The following is a 17245-nucleotide window of genomic DNA, read 5'->3' as shown; positions in this document are numbered from 1 at the left end:
ATTCAGCGTATTCATATATTTGCCATCTAAAGAACACTGGTATGGGATGCCTGGGTGGCTCAGTCCGTTAAGCATCTGACCTCAGCTCAGGTCATGATCTCACGGTCCATGAGTTCGAGCCCCACATTGGGCTTTGTGCTGACAGCTCAGAGCCTGGAGCCTGCTTCCGATTCTGTGTCTCCCTCTCTCTCTGCCTCTCCCCCTCTTGCGTGCTGTCTCTCCCCAAAATGAATAAACATTAAAAAAAAATTGTTTTAAAAACCTTCTGATATTTTTGACAAGCTTCCCCCAATTGAAATTCTAAATGAAGTCTTTTTGACTAATGAGACTCATTTACTTGGTATGTTCAATTACAAGGGAAGCATTGTCATTAGTGATAATAAACTTTCTTAGGCTATATTGTTAGGAGGGAATGTTATTAATATAACTATTCCAGAAATTATATGAAGTTCCTAAAGTTTTGATATGTCCCGGCATAATGTTATCACTTGTAATTCTACTTACGGAACTGTTGTGTGTCACAGAAATAACCAAATTTCCTTTGTCAATTGCATTGTAATAAACTCTCATCAGATCTTTAGCCATAGCCAGGTTTTCAGTCTTTTGTCATTTACAGCTGTTGTTTTACTTTGATGCTCTTACAAATGTATTTCCTCTTTAGGGGATTCACGGAGAGGACTTTTGACAAATGCAGGTTTCTGACACCCTTAAGATTATAAAACTAAACTGGGTAAGAGTTTCTGGGCCTAGAGTGAAGACTGGATTCCAACAGAATAAGCATTAATGAGATGGGGCTGAATGAATTGAGGAAGGTGATTATAGTGTTTATGACCCTTATTTGAAACATTCTGTTCCCTAATGTTTGTTCTTCCAGATTTAGGAAAACTTTTTCTCTTAAAGTATCTATGGCTTTTAGAAATTTGGTAAAATGGGGGTGCCTGGGTGGCTCAGTCAGTTAAGCGTCTGATTGTTGATTTCAGTTCAGGTCATGATCTCACGGTCTCTGGAATCAAGCCCTGCGTCAGACTCTGTGTTGACAATGCAGAGCCTGCTTGGGATTCCCTCTCTCCCTCTCTCTCCGCCCCTCTCCTACTTGCACAGGCACCTGAGTTCCCTCTCTCTCTCTCTCTCTCTCTCTCTCTCTCAAAATAAACGTTAAAAATTTTTTTAATATATCTTTATAAATAAATATGAAACATATTTTTCTCCCTGGTTCCTCTGGAATGGGGAAACTCTCAGTGAGTACTTTTATTTTCATGCAAATTGGAGTTATTTGCATAAGCTTCTCCTCCTAACAGGATACGATTGGAAACAAGGTTATACCAGCAAGGCTTTGACTGGAAGGTTATATTTGAGAAGACATCCATAGACTCAGATACCAACAGACAGATTTAAGGAACTAGGGTTGACTTGATGGGGCTAATAAAGCCCCTTTGAAAAAAAATCAGCCCTGTCCCCTAATTTACAGGGTTCCCAGCAGCCTTACCAGGGGAGCAAGGAAGGTCACTTCCTGGCAGGCCCAGGAAACTCAGGATCTTTGGGGGACTTTGAGAAGAGAGGAGGAAGTAACCCAGATCTGTAGGTATTTCAGGCAAATCTGTTGGCAAGAATCTGGCTTGGCTTCTGGCATTGAAAGGCTATTAAAAGTTCAATCTAGAGATTCTTTATGAAAAGTTCCAGTAAGGCAGGTTTTAAAGAGTCTATGTGGTCAACCCCTATTCTTGCTTATGTAAATAATTAGGCCAAGTTTGGCTAAAACTGGACTTATTTTACAAACAAATTCATCTTACTTTAGTTCTCCTTGCTGGAGACCAGGGTGATTTTAGAGAAAAAAAAAAACATTGTTTCTGTAACACAGTGTTGTGGATGTTAGCTTCTAGTTCTGACGGTCTCTGAGTGTTTGCTGTTTGCCTATAAAACTGGGCTGGATCCCGAATTCTTCTGGTTTCCTCGAATATGTGACTGTGGTTCTCCAAACAAAGGTTTCTCATTTTCGTCACTTGGAATCACCGGGAACCGAAACTGCCTTTTTTCCCCCTGAAAAGCCCTGCAAACTGAGGCTGGATGACTTGAGATAAACCTCAGAAAAATGGCCACAACAGCGCTCGTTGAGACACAGGATCCCCAGAGACCTTCAAACTGGAGACCAGGAAACCCCATCAGATTGTCACTGCCGGCCCTCACTCCATCGGAGGTGCCTTGAGCCTGGCTGGCGTCTAGAAACTCCATTCGGCCGGAAGCAGCAATTGTTATGACAAACGTTGCTCATAAAATTTCACCGACAGAGCATATGAGGACAGGAAACTTAATTATCTAGCAGGAACCGTGTCGTTGATAGCACCGATCAGTAATCAATAAGATAGTCACCATCGGTTCAACTGGTCAGCACTAAATTAGCAGGGTTTTTTCCCCTCTCTTCTTTATCTCAATCTTGTAATTACCTCTTCCTTCTTTCTCATAAGAACTCTTGGCTTTCCCTGCACAAGTGGGTCGCTTTTCTGGTTATTCTGGAATCTGTGCTCTCCCCCGAACTGCAGTCCTGGGACCCCAAATAAAGACCTGTGTTCCTTTCAGTTTTGTCTCCTTTCTCAGTTGACAAACTCTTAACTACCTCAAACTCTCCAGCCCCTCGGTGATTTCCTCAACTGGGAGAGACTTCTGGAAGCGTGTGTCTTCCTCACTCTGAGGCCTGGAAACCCCAACCACTAAACTGGGGGCAGTCATTCTGCTCACCTCATTTGTTTACTTGTTTCTTTCTTTTTTCCTTTCTTTCTTTTTTAATGTTTTATTTATTTTTCAGAGAACACGAGCGGGGGAGGGGCAGGAAGAGGGAGCCAGAGGATCTGAAGTGGGCAGTGCACTGAGGGGCTCGAACCCACGAACTGTGAGATCATGACTTGTGCTAAAGTCGGACGTTTAACCGACTGGGCCACCCAGGCGCCCCTGTTCACTTGTCGCTTGGAAAGCTCTCCAGCCTATTGTTGTCTGATTTGTCTGAGCACTGTTCTTTCATGTATTTCATTCCCGCCCCCCTTTTTTGGGGTTGTTTCAACAGAGGGGGTAGATCTGGTCCCTCCTTCTCCATCTTGGCGAGAAGTAGAAATACAGGAGTCATTTTTGGTGCTTTTGTTTCCTACTTATTTTCGGTTTTAATTTACATGTCCTCATCTAGTGATGATTCGGGGCACTTTTTCACGTGCTCATTGGCGTGTGTTTATCTCTTTGATGAAACGTTCAAAACTTTTGCGTTTGTAAAAAATTGGGTTGTCCACCTTTTTGTTCTTGAGTTACAGGAATTCTTGCCTTGTGTATTTGTGGGCAGGAGTTTTCCATCAGATGTGTGATTTGCAAATGTGTTCTCCCCGTCCTTAGCATGCCTGTTCATTTTCTCGACGATGTCTTTTGTTAAGCAGAAGTTTGACAAAATTTTGGTGCCGCCTAGTTTATTAATGTCTTTTTTAGGGTAATGCTTTCTGTATCAATTTTAAGAAATCCTGTATACCTCCGAGTCATGCGTTTGCTCTTCACGCTTTCCTCCAAAAGCTTTATAGTTTTGTGTTTAAGTTTATCGCAGATTAATTGTTGTGTATCGTGCGATGTAGAGATTAATTTCTTTCCCATATGAGCATCCAGTTGTTCTAGCACCATTGTTGGAAAAACAACAAAGGGCTTCTGTTCTTTGTTTCGTTTTCATTGTTCCATCTTAAAAATATTTTTCTTTTTTATTCATTAAAAAAAATTGTAATTCCAGCATAGTTAACATACAGTGTTATATCCGTTTCAGAAGTACAATGTGGTGATTCAACAATTCGTATATTACCCGGTGCACCTCATGGTCAGGGGATGCTTAATCCCCATCCCCCATTTCACCCATCCCCCCACCCACCTCCCCTCTGGTGACTGTCAGCTTATTCTATTTAGTTAAGAGTTTGGTTTTTGGTCTTTTTTTTTTTTTTTCCTTTGTTCATTTGTTTCGCTCCTTAAATTCCACGTATGAATGAAATCATACGGTATTTGCCTTTCGTTGCCTGGCTTATTTCGCTTAGCATAATATACCCTAGCTTCGTCCACGTCGTGGTCAATGGCAGGATTTCATTCTTTCCTATGGCTGAATAATACTGCAGTGTGCATATATCCACACCTTTGTCCATTCATCAGTCAGTGGACACTTGGGCTGCTTCCATAGTTTGGCTATTGTAGATAACGCTGCTAGAAACAGAGGGCTGCATGTATCCCACTGAATGACTGTTTTCGTATTCTTTGGGTGATTGCCCAGTAGTGTGATTACTGGGTTACAGGGTTGTTCTACTTTCAGCTTTAACTTTTTGAGGAACCTCCACTCTGTTGCACAGAGTGACTGCACCAGTTTGCACTCCCACCAACAGTGCCTGAGGGTTCCTTTTTATCCACATCCTTGCCAACACTGGTTGTTTTCTGAGTGCTTGATTTTAGCCATTCTGACAGGGGTGAGGTGGTATCTCATCGTGGTTTATGTTTTCAAACGGGTTGTATTCTCTCGCAATCTAATTTTTCAATCCTTTGCCAACACCGCATTATCTTCGTTCTGTAGTTTTATAATAAGCTTTGAAGTCAGGTAGTCGAAGTCTTCCAGCTTTCTTCTTTTTCAAGATTTCTTTGGCTGTTTAGGTCCTTTGTATTTCCATACGAGTCCCAGAATAAACTTGTCAGTTTCTCCACAAAACTTCTAGTGAGATTGATTGGAAATGCACTGAACCTGTTGCGTCCAAGAAATCAACGTGGGGGGAAATGACATGTTAACAACTGACACTTCCGACCCGGGATATTTTAGGGTTGCTATTTATGCAGGGTTTTGATTGATATTATATAGTTGAATTTTGATGGGATATACTGGAGTTGATACTCTTCTAGTATTTTATCCATTTCATCTACATATTTATGTTTATTGGCACAAAGATTTTAGTACTATTATTTTATTTTAATGTCTGCAGGACTACAGTACAGTCTCTTCTTCCTGACAGTGGTGACTCATGGGCTTTCTCTTTATTTTTTCCTTGGCCAGTAATATCACTAGAGGTATTTTTATTTTGTTTTGGCCTTTTCAAAGAACTACCTCTTGAATAGATGATTTTGAATAGGTCTCTATTGTATGTTTTCTTTTTTATAAAATCCCACTCTTTCTTACTTCCTTTTTCTTTATTTTATTTTGCCGTTCTTTTCTAAGTACAGTACTTGGAATTAATATTTGGCTCGTTAAATTTCAGATTTCCTTCTTTTCTAATGTCTGTGTTTCCCTCTAAATACTGCTTCAAAAGAATCCCTCAAGTTTGATATGTATGTTTTCGTTAGTATTTAGTTCTAATTTCTGATCTCTTATGATTTATTTTTGACCCAATATATTATATTAATATATATTGCTTAATTTCCAATGATGAATTTTAGTAGTTACCATTTTGTTTTCAATTCTGAGTTTAGTCTTATTATGATATATACAATCTTGTATCTCTACATTATTCCTTTGAAATTTGAGATTAAGCCTATGTATGAACAGTTATTATAACTGTTACATGTGTGCAGGAAAAAAAACAGGTATATTCTGCAGTTGTTGAATGGTATGTTGTGATTCCTGTATCTCTCTCTCTCTCTCTCTTTTTTTTTTTTTTTTGGTTATTTCAAACAGGAAGGTAAATTTGGTCCCTGTTATTGGAACTTGGCCAGAAGTAGAAATACATGAGTCATTCTTAATGCTTTTGCTTCCTACTCATTTTTTTTGGTTTTAATTTCTATCTCTCTGCTGACTAATGATAACGTTGGGCACTTTTTCATGAGTTCATTGGCCATTTGTGCGCGTGTAAAAAAATCTCCATTAGGTCAGGTTTGGTAACTGTGATATTCAAACCCTCTTCATTCTTACTAATTTATCTGCTTTTGACATATCCCAACATGTATTGGTACCTTTGGGGGCTACCGTTTCCCTGACAATGGCTCAAGTCAGTCTGGAAGCAGGATACATCTCACTACAACATTCTCTCTCTCTCTCTAAGGGAGGGTACTGCCCTTTCCGGGGCAGAGTGGGGCCAGTGGAGGGCGGGCACGGGTAAGGGGGTGGGGGCGCGCGCAGGGGCGCAGGGTGAGGGGAGCAAGGGAGCAAGGGGAGAAGGGTATGTGGGGACGGGGCGGGGCACAGGGCGCTGGGCGAGGCAGGAGGCCAAAACAGCACGGCGCCCTTCCCAGGCGCGTGGGGCGCTCGACTCCAGGACTGGCGGGCCTCGGAGGGGGTGACAAGGGGGTGCCGGGCGGGCTCCCAGCTGCCTCCAGGCCGCCCACAGTGTGAGCCACAGTGGGAAGAGTGGGGGGGGGGGGCGAGCCTTATCCCCAGGAAATGGGACGGGGAGGAAGCTTCTGGAGTTCGAGTTGTCCCTGCTCACCCCCAGGGCAGGTGACTCCCCTTCCCACGTGGTTCCTGGCCCGGCTCCACCGGTGGATGCTCCTTTGGGTTCCCTTGACTCTGGCGCCTCTCCCTGGAGCCCCTCCGTCCGCAGCCTCCCTCCTGCAGCCCTGCCTCCTCCGGTGGAGTCCGGAGACCTCCCTGGGCCTCCGGAAACCCTCCCTGAGTCCCCAGGAGTCCCCACAGGTGAGCCGGCATCACTTGTTGGCGTGCCTGCTGCGCCTGCGCCCTCCGGATGAATTAAAATACATTTTTATCCGCCTCTTCAATCAGTTACTGAGAGTATTTAAAAATCTGGGGTTTTGAATTCGCCTGTGACTCCTTATAGTTTTGGCAGTATATCCTGAGGCTCTTAGTGCATGTAAATTTGAAAGTATGGTTTCTGACTAATTGGTCCTCTTATCTTTATGAAATGACTCACTTTGGCAATATTTGTTGCTTAGCACATGCTTTATTGCTTATACGGCTAGGTCAGTGTTCTCTTGGTTAGAGTTTGAGATCTCCTTTATACAGACATTACGTGGGCATAAGTGTACAAAGACATATTTCAAGCCTCAGGCACAGAGAATGGAATTAACTGTAAGAATTTCTGAATTTCCCATGCTGTGAGCTGCTGATGCTTTGGAACTTTGCCTGCACAAATTACCATTAGCTGAGCTAGAAGTGGAGCCTTGCAGACGGGATCAGCACTTGCTTTTTCCAGGTTTATGGGAGCTACTCAACTAAATGGCAAGAGGTTTGTCCAGTGCCCCCTCGCTAGTGTGAATTCAGGCTGAAAACACTCATGGTGGCCAGGTTGTACTTTTTTTCTCCCGTCCACTTAACACTAAGATTTGAACTAATAGATTTTCCTGTCTCCTGGAACTGGGCTTGGGATGGGAGGAGTGGGGGATTGAGGAGAAAAGCAGTTTATTTCTACATTCATTCTTCTTTTAATGTAATTTTTTAATGTGTATTTTTAAATAAAAAAAATTTTTTTTAATGTTTATTTATTTTTTTGAGAGAGAGCATGAGTGGGGAAGGGGCAGAGAGAGAGAGAGAGGGGGAGACCCAGAATTGGAAGCAGGCTCCGGACTGTGAGATCATGACCTGCTGAGCCACCCAGGGCTCAGTGGGTTTCACCCACTGGGATCACTTTTGGGGGGAAGATCCCAATTAGACTCCCCAACTTGACAGGCTCTTTGGGCTGTGTCTCTGGAGCCATTGGAGGCCATGAATGCAAACCTCTATGTGTTCCCTCCCCCACCCCGCCTTCTTATTTGGGGGAAATGGCTGGCTACAGTCTTGTCTGCAATCAGTGTCTGATTTGAGAATTCCTTACGTTCATGACAGCCCATTGACTCTCTTAAGATGGTCAGATTTTTAGTTGTTTTTAACAAGAGGATTCATTCAGGTGGTTAGCCCGTCACCTTACTGGAAACAGAATCTAAATTTAGTACATGGTACCTCAAACTCTGTTAGGCTCCTTATTTATGCTTTTGTCTCTCACATAATTATATATGTCCATAAATGACAATTGAGAGTATTTGTTTTAAATTCCATGGGAAGAAATTGGGAAGGTGATCAGCTTTAGCGATTAAGTATGTGCTGACCATTTCAGCAATGTTCCTGGCTTGGGTCAGTTTTTAAAGAGGCTGCCAGAAAGTGTTGACGATGATACCACAAGCCACTTACATCTGCTGGTTTGAAACTGCCCAGGAAACTTTACATTTTTTATTTTTAGCTTTTACTTCCCTTCGGTTTATATTTCCGTTGTAGTAGCCTTCTTCCAATGCCAAAACCGCACGAGCAAGCTATGGGAGGTTGGCAATTGCCCTGCCCCCACGAGATATGTCTATCTGGAGCCTCCAAATGTGACCTAATATAGGAAGAGGATCTTTTGGATATAATTAGGGATTTTTTTTAAGTTTATTTATTTTGAGAGAGAGAGCATGAGTGGAGAAGGAACAGAGAGAGAGAGAGAGAGAGAGAGAGAGAGAATCCCAAGGAGGCTCTGCTCTGTCAGAGTGGAGCCCAACATGGGGCTCAAACTCACAAACCTTGACAGTATGACCTTAGCTGATACCGAGTTGGATGCTTAACCCACTGAGCCACCCAGGCGCCCTCTATTACCGTTACTTTTGACCATGCCTCACGTCTGGGCTTGGCTCTTGCCATCATCCCCCTCTTCGCCCTCATCTATGGTAGTATTTTTAATGTTTGACCCTCTCTCCCGTCCCCCCCTTCACACCTCCCCCCGCCTCCTCCAAACACATTGAAAAAGTCTCTCTGAAACATCTAGTGTGTCTCTGAACTTGACAGAAAAGTCATTTTTATCCAGTGAAGTCCAACAATACAAACAGTTGCTAGGATTTGTCATCGCAGCAGCGCTGTGAAGTGGGCATTGTCGTCACCATTTTATTTAAAAGGACAGTGTTCCTCCAGTTAGAATCAAAGAACTAGAACCAGAAGGAGCCTTGGAGCTGCTAGCCTGTTTTATTAATTTATTGAACAGTGCTGAGTAGCTATGATGTCCTAGATTCTAGATTCTAAGCCACTCTGGGGATTCCAATGTAATTGGTCTATTCTGAGCCTCACTGGCTGGCAAACGGCTATGCATCACTATCTGCATGTAGTGCAATTTTGGAGCATTAAGAAGTTTGATGCTGGGGTGCCTGGGTGGCTCAGTCAGTTAAGCATCTGACCTGATTTCGGCTCAGGTCATGATCATGATCTCACAGTTCGTGGTATTGAGCCCCATGTTGGGCTCTGTGCCGACAGCATGGAGCCTGTTTGGGATTCTCTCTCTCCCTCTCTCTCTGCCCCTCCCCTACTCACGTTCTCTCTCTCTTTCTCTCTCTCAAAATAAATAACTAAACTAAAAAAGAGATTAAAAGAAACTTGATGTTAATTTTAAGCCAAGATAATTATAAGTAGGCATTTTTTTACACACTCCAAAACAACGTAAATCGACAAAACTATGTTGTAGAACCCTATTTATATTGGCACTTATAAACCTACTTTATTCATAACTGTTGCATAGTATTTCATAGAAGAATATGCCAAAATTTACTTACTTATTCCTCCATTGGTATTTCCAGTATTTTGTTGCAATAGACATCTCTTTGTACCCGTACTAAAGTATTGCTTTAAAAACAAACTTAAACTGGAATAGAGGTAGAGCTGCTCAGCCAGAGGATAGTTATATTGTGATTGACAGACACGGTCAAATTTCCCTGCCGAGCTACTGTCTTATACTCCTGTGTTTATTATGAGCATACACCTCTCCCAGGGGGCCCACCAACACTGAATACTACTCATCTTTAAAATTCTGCCAGGGGCACCTGGGTGGCTCAGTGGGTTAAGCGTCTGCCTTAGGCTCAGGTCATGATCTCACGGTTCGTGGGTTCAAGCCCCGCATTGGGCTCTGTGCTACCAGCGCGGAGCCTGGAACCTGCTTCAGATTCTGTGTCTCCCTCTCTCTCTGCCCCTCCCCCACTCACGCGCGCGCGCATGCGCGCGCTCTCTCTCTCTCGCTCTCTCTCTCTCTCGCTCTCTCTCGCTCTCTCTCTCTCTCTCAAAAATGAGTAAACGTTAAAAAAATTTTTTTTTAATTCTGCCAATGTGAAGGGTGCAAGTGACCATCTTGTTTTGATGGGAGGAGGGCAGAAGAGAAGGTTAGGGAAGATTCTCACTGTGTTCCCTTTGTGTCTGATGGGAGACACATCTGAAGGGGCTGCACGCCTCTCTCCTTCTGCCACGCTGAGCTGGCCTGAGCTAGTCTGCAGAGGAGCAGCAGGGCTTTCGGTGGATGTTAACATTCTGGATATGCAGAGGCTCTTCTAGATTGTTCCAGGGTGCTCTGTCTGCAACCTTTGACCTTCAGTGTAGATTAGGCCCTCCATATGCATTTTCCCTACTCTTCTCTCTGGGCCCAGAGATGCCATCTTTTACTTCTCGTGACCCAGAGAACCTAAGTGTTCCATAGGCCAACGTAAGCGTGTAGCAGCCTAAATGTGTAATGTGGTGTGAGATCAGGTCCTTTTTTTGTGTGCACCCAGATTACCGTAAGAGGCTGGCCATGCTCTCCTGGACTTTGGCCTTGGTGCAGATAGACCATCGATGGCTGGCCCATGCTGTGGGAGATGAGAGTTTGGGGAACTCTACGTGCTCCCTTACTTTTCTCTAATAGACTGTGTGCCACACTGTGTTAATACTGTTGGCACTAGGGCTGTGTGTCGGTGACCGAGCCTTTAAGCGTCACAATATGCTTTGTCATGCTCTCATTTTATACTAACGGAAACTTAATTTAAGCATGACTTGAGCAATTTCTTTTTCAGCGATAAAAACAACCATTTATTATGTCCACAGAGTCTGTGGGTCAGGCATTCTCAGACAGGGCACGCCAGGGACAGCTTGTGTCTGCTCCGTGCTGTCTGGAGCCTCACCGGACGGCTGGAGCAGCTGGGGATAGAATCTTTGGAAAGCTTGCTCCCTCACACGCCTGGGAATGATGGCGGCTTAGCCCTCGGCTGGACTTGCCAGACGCCTCCACGGGGTTCTTTCATTTGTCCCAGCTTCCTCATAAATGGGGACTGGCTTCTGAGGACAGGCCCAAAAGAGAGAAGGCCAGGTGGTGTCTTAGACCAAGCTTCAGGAACCACGTAGCATCTGTTGTCTGGGGCAGTCACAGGCTCCCGCCCAGATACAAGGGGAGGAACATGGATGCCACACACCTCCGTGGGAGGAAGGTCAGTCACACTGTGAGAACAGCCTGTGGGAAGCTGTGGCCGTCTTTGGAAAATACCATCCGCCACTTTCCCTAGGCCCTATGAATGCATTCTCTTCGTTTCCAGACTGGAAGACATTTGGCCAGATATCTCCCACCAGAAAAATGTAACTGAAGATCAAAACTGCCAGAATCATGGACGGTAACACATTTGTCTCTGCAAACGAGTCTGGTTCTAGGGACTCTTCAGTTACATACCCTTGGTTTATTGTAGCTTCCCCGGAAGGAAATATGCTATGCAAAATCGTTTCCCTTATATTTATCACGACCTTCAAAACTGCTGACCCAAAATTGGCCCCCCCAAAAGTTAGTATGTTCTTCTTAATGTCTTCTCAGTCCTTGGGAAGATCAGTAGGAAGGTGAGTGGCTAGAAATGCCTTTACTGCATCATAGACTATAACCTCTGGATGTATAACCTGGACACAAAACCTGGCCATTTGAACAGGAGACCCACATTCCTGGCCGGTGGCACCTTACGTCTTTGAAACTAAAAAAATCCTGCCTCCCCGTGTTTACATAATTGAGTTCTAGTCGTTAAGTTCTCGGTAGTTTGGAAACTAGAAATGGAACAGGCCTCATAAGGAAAGAAGGTAATGGCCAGAGCCACAGTCCTTTTTTTTTTTTTTTTCTTAACATTTATTTATTTTTGAGAGACAGAGCATGAATGGGGGAGAAGCAGAGAGAGAAGGAGACACAGAATCTGAAGCAGGCTCCAGGCTTTGAGCTGTCAGCACAGAGCCCAGCACGGGGCTTGAACCCTCGAACCGTGAGGTCATGACCTGAGCCGAAGTCCGATGCTTTAACTGACTGGGCCACCCAGGCACCCCATCAGAGCCACAGTCTTGAAGGCACAAATGAGGAGGGTGGTGGGTGGTCAAAAAGTTCTCAGGCCTGAGAAACGCTTTTCTCATTCAGATGCTAGATGGTTCCTCGTCTTATGCATCAGATCAGGGTGTCAGTTCAAGAAACTGTTCCTGAATTCGAATGGGAAACCAAGAGAACTTGCCTTTCCCTGCTGCTTCTTGGGGCAGAATGTAGTTCTACAACTTAATTAAAATTCTTCCCCTGCCCCCTTCCTCAGTCCATAGAAAGCAGGGCAGGTCTGTACCGTGACTTTCCTGTAAGCCCCTGCCTAGAACACACGAGAGTGGGGTCCATCCTAGCCTGACCGTGGCCACCAAGACAGGCATCCTGCACAGTGCATTCGACATCACCACCACTGTCTGCTTCCTGAACTCTTTCATCATCCCAAGCAGAGACTGTACCCATTAAGCAGGGACTGCCCGTTTCTCTGTCCCTCCAGTCCTGGTAGCTGTCCTACATACTGTCTCAATTTGCCTATTCTGAGTATCTCCCAGAAGTGGAATTCTACGGTATGTGTTCTTTTGTGTCAGCTTTATTTCACTTAGCACACTCTTTTCCTGTTATATTCATGTTGTAGCACCTCTCAGAATGTCATTCTATTATTTGGCCAAATAATATTCCATTGTGTATGTAGACACCACATTTTGTAATCAGCTCCTCTGTTGATGGACACTTGGGTCATTTCCACCTTCTGACTCTTGTGAATAACGCTGCACTGGACGTTGATGTACGAGTATCCGTTTGAGTCCCTCCTTGCTTTAAATTCTTTTAGATGTATACACAGGAATGGAATTGCCAGATCATCCTGAGTGATTTGTTTGGAAACACAGAAGTTTCCAAAATATTCTATGACAGCAGGGAGACTGATTTTCTCAGGGCTTAGAACGGACAAAAGGGCACTACGTTACGTAATGCCTCAGGACAGAATATTATGTCAAGGTGTTATTCAAAGTTCTTCAGCGACTACTATTATTATATCCTAAGCCTTTGAGCAGTGTAAGTGGTAAGGGGAAGGTGTTATTGGGGTCAGCAACACCTAAAGGCTTTGTTTTATTCAGGTATTCTCTTTAGTGAATCAGGATTAGAGACTAGAGGAGAATAAGTTTCTGGAAAACCATTTTTTCGGGCCATGGTTTGGAGAAGGCTTATAAATTTCATAAAATTAGAGTTTATGGAATCAAGAAGAGGAAAGCATTCAGTTCCACCGGCATAGACATCTGGATTTTATTACCCAATTTGCTGCTAACAGGACATTAACCTTAGGGAAGTGACTTAAACTCTTAGGGCCTCTGCTTCCTGTATTAGACAACATGGATGGAGGAGGGGTTGGGGGACAGGGTGGGAGGTTTGGGCTGGATAATGTCGGGTCCATTTCTGCTCTATACATCCATGATTTTAAAAAGCTTGATTACTTTCTTATCCAGATCGAATTTTTATTTTTAGAAAGCCTTGATCCCTAGGTCCTGGCCACGTTGATTTATGACATGAGCTCATTGTAACTACCTCATCACAGAAGCTACTGTTTGTTTCTATCATGCCTTTACTCAACTGGAAATGTGCGACGTGAATTTAAGATAACAGATATTTCCTCAGAGTATGAACCATATCTTTGGCAGAGTTATTGGATACTGTCACACCCCAGATCTTGTATTTGGTACTGTAAAACTTTAGAATAACAGTGGTTCTCTTAAAAGCCGTTATGCTCTCCTTAACTACTTTCCGTAAACACACCTGCCCTTTACAAACATCTCGCCGTTTCTATGAACCCACCATCTGGTTTCGACTACATTTCCTTTAGAAATCATAGTAGTATAGTTTGGGAAAAGGCCTGACCTGTGATGACTGCGTAGTTGTGTTTATAGCATCTAGTGCATTTCTCATTCATTCATGCATTCATTCAAAAATATGCCCCATCCTAGGTGTTGGGGATATAGCAGTAAACAAGACAGCCCCCCTGCTCCCCATTTAGGTTAATGTTCAAACATGAAGACAGGCAGTGAATAAGTAATAACGGGTGTGCTGGATGTTAAGCTGGAGAAATGGAAAGTTCTCCGTGCCACGGAAGCTTATAGTGGGATTGAGCCAAAACTTTGGGGATCAAAGACTTCCAGGTGAAGTGGCCTTTCAAGTGAAATCCGAGGAGTGGGAGGGAGTTAGCCAGGCAAAGATGGGGAGGGGGGATGTTGAAGGAGGGGGAACAACTGAAGTGTGCAGGTCCACGGAACAGCAGGAAAACTAAGGTGTCACACTGACCAGACCGGGGTGAGCGGTGGGAGATAAGGGCAGGAGAGGGAGGCACACGCCAGGATGAGCATGATAGGCCACGCTAAGGATTTTGGACTTTATCCCCAAGGAAGTGGGGAGCCATCGGGAGCTGCAAGCAGGGAAGAGACGTGCTTACATCTGACGTTTTTAAGGCTCGTCTAGCTGTAACATACTGCGTAGGTTGGAGGTGGGCTGGCAGGAGGAGAGTAGGAGGCTCCTCCTGAAGTTCACATGAGAAGGCCAGGGACGTGGCTGAGGCCCTGGATCCCCCTGGAGGGACAGGCATGGCGTTTGGTAGGAGCTGGGGGGCTGCAGGTGGACCTAGGGTCAAGAAGGCTTCCACGGAGGCCACAGGGAAAGAGTTTTCCAGAAGGGGGAGCGTTGTCCAGGGTGCCGTGGAGCTCAGATGTCCAGTAAGTGGATGACTGAGAAGCATCGTTTGGCTTTCACAACGTAGAAGATATTGCTGATCTTAGAACATTCCTGGTGGAGGATGAGGGCAACACTCATCTTGAGTGGCTTGAGGGGTCAGTGGAAAGTAAGAAGAGAGGAGAAAGAGGGACAGAGGGACAGACAAAGAGTGATACTCTTCTGGAAGTAAAGAGAAAGGACCATTGCTGGGGGGGGGGGCGGAGAATAGTGAGTTTAGAAAGAATTATAGTTTTAAAAACTAGAGAGGCTTGCACACGTTTAAATGCCAAAGGGAAGGAGCTGGGTAGAGAGGAAAGACTGAAGAATTAGGAGAGAAAGGGACAATAGCCTGGGGCTCCTGAGACTATGCACTGAAGAAGGAAGTCTAGAACCCAGGTGGAGGAATTGGTCACTTGGCACATTTCATGGGCATTTTCCAATAAGACGTCTGCCTTTCTCACTAGACCGTAAGCTCCCGTATCTTATTCGATTCTGTATCCCTAGCACTGAGGCTAAGACCTGACACGGAAAGTGTCCTGTGAGCATTTAACTGAACTCATGTGTCCTTGGTGCTGGAAGTCCTCCCTTGGGCAGAGAGACCAAATGCCTTGACGTGTAGTGGGCTTCTGGCGTAGACTTTAAAAATGAGAGCTGTGGGTGACAGAGTCGCCTGGCCAATGATTAGGCTGGTACCTTTGGTCATTTATACTTGATGGGAAGGTAGTGGCTGAAATCCGTCACGATGGAGATGGAGAGAAACACACGGTATACAAGTCAAGAATGACTAGAGAAGTATTTCCCTCCCTCTTGGCTTTCTTCCTGGCCCAGAAAGGAAAAGGAACAATCCAACAGTCTCCACAGGAAAAGGAACAATGCTCCCACTTGGTGGGTCCATTTCTGTCGATGGGAGGCAGCTATTAGCACAGGCCTCAAACAGAACAAAAAGCTGGTTGCCAGCGTCTTTCCATCCAGTTGATCATAAATCTTATATAAATGTACAAATTAAACTAACTCAATGAAACAATTCCATTAGATTTTTTTTTCCTTACTGGCAAAGGGCACCATTAATCTTGAGGAGCAAACATTGTTCCGTATCTGTTCTGTTTTTCCCAAATCTCAAAATGCTTAAAGACTGACACTTATGCATGAGATTCTTCCAGGAGGGAGGGAATGAGTTGGAAATGGCCCCTGGGGTTTGTAGGAAGGGAAGATTGAAGCTGGGTGAAGAGGATGTGTGCCGGTTCCAGAAGCAGACTGGCTAACACTTCCAAGAAAGGAACATGCTACAGAGGTGTTTGTTGAGCCAGTATTTATTAACCATTGACCTTGTGCCTCTGGCCCAGGCTCTTTGCCAGACACAGGCAATGAAGAGAAGGCAGCAGAGTGCTGGCCTTTGGGAGCTCATCATTGCGCACCGTCCTAGAATGAGTTCAGTGTCCACTAGAGCTGCTTAGGGAAAGAGTCTTCTAGGTTCTGGTAAATTGGGCACATGAAGAGTCACTTGCGGATGCATGGAAATAATGATTCTGTTAGTCAGTGCAGTACCCTAGAAACCCCAGCGCAGGCTTCTTTGATAAAAGCCATATTACAGAGCATGACTGAAGAAGGCATGAGGCCCTCAGTCCCCTGTCCTGGACCTCTGTTCGGGGACTGGTCATGTGCTGTTGTGCCTACAGAGATACGACTGGGCTTGCGGGGGAAATTCCGAGTCCAACCAGTAACCTAAAAAAGAACCCAAGCCTTCCCCCTTCGCTACCCCCACTCCCGTGGCTTGACCCACTGAAGCACGTGACCCTGTGAATGTGTGCCTGGCCATTCAGATTTGTCTTTCTATTCCCTCATGCCCTGGAAACACAGGCAGAAGGGGGATAAGTGTTCTCCAAGCAGGGACAAAAAGCAAGGGATTCCAGACCTGCATGAGACCACAGGGGTTCCTGTGCTTGGGTTTTTTGAGATATCCCTGGATCCTTCTCACAAACCCCTCTTTTTACTCGAGGAGGTTCTGATTTTCGGAAACAAATGAGCGAGGCGGACACAGTCTCTGAAAAGAGCAACGAGGGAAGGAAGCCTGGGGAACAGGAACATTTAAGGTCAGGCAGAGGGAAAGGAGGAAACAAAACCAAAACAGAAGGGAGCAAACAGCTCTGGAGGCCCAGGAATGAATGCATTCCATTCACCGATTTCTAGCAAGCAGAAAGTTTCAAGGAGAAGGTGGGTGGTCATACTGAGTGTAACAGTGAGGCCAGTACGGTAAGGATGGGCAGATGCTATCACACCTTCCTGGATGGCCTTCCTTCCAGGCACGGCGGGAGAAGCCAGATGGCACTGGGGAGGGAGAGTTAGGAAGTGGAGAGGAGGAGTAAGAGTAACAAGAAATGTGGCAGATGAAAAAGAGAGAGAGAGAGAGAGAGGATAGTTGCCGGAAGAGGCCATCATCCGAGGGAGGTTTAGTAGGACAGTGTTGAGAGAGATCTAGAGAACTTTTCTCTAGGGTACAGCGTGGGTGAGAG

The 17245-nt window shown here is 44.9% G+C and overlaps 1 protein-coding gene across 5 annotated transcripts in view; it reads left to right on the top strand.

The window, feature by feature from the left end:
* Nucleotides 1–17245, top strand: part of LOC106968428 (cytidine monophosphate-N-acetylneuraminic acid hydroxylase) — a 140565-nt gene that overhangs the window by 21698 nt on the left and 101622 nt on the right. Inside the window, exon 1 of one of the 5 annotated variants that reach the window (XM_015064779.3) lies at nucleotides 6322–6613. The exons of 2 other annotated variants lie outside the window; for them this stretch is intronic. Coding sequence is in view for 2 of the 3 variants with exons in the window: in XM_053223215.1 (XP_053079190.1) it covers nucleotides 16894–16985 (92 nt within the window). In the remaining variant the exon portion in view is untranslated. Of the gene's footprint in view, nucleotides 1–6321; nucleotides 6614–16797; nucleotides 16986–17245 lie in introns of those variants that run through there. 2 more of the 5 variants (XM_015064781.3, XM_053223215.1) reach the window with 2 other exon arrangements.

Source organism: Acinonyx jubatus, chromosome B2 (assembly GCF_027475565.1).
Source record: "Acinonyx jubatus isolate Ajub_Pintada_27869175 chromosome B2, VMU_Ajub_asm_v1.0, whole genome shotgun sequence".
Lineage (NCBI taxonomy): Eukaryota > Metazoa > Chordata > Mammalia > Carnivora > Felidae > Acinonyx > Acinonyx jubatus.
The sequence above is the reverse complement of the archived record's forward strand: the minus strand, read 5'-3'. Positions and strand labels throughout refer to the sequence as shown.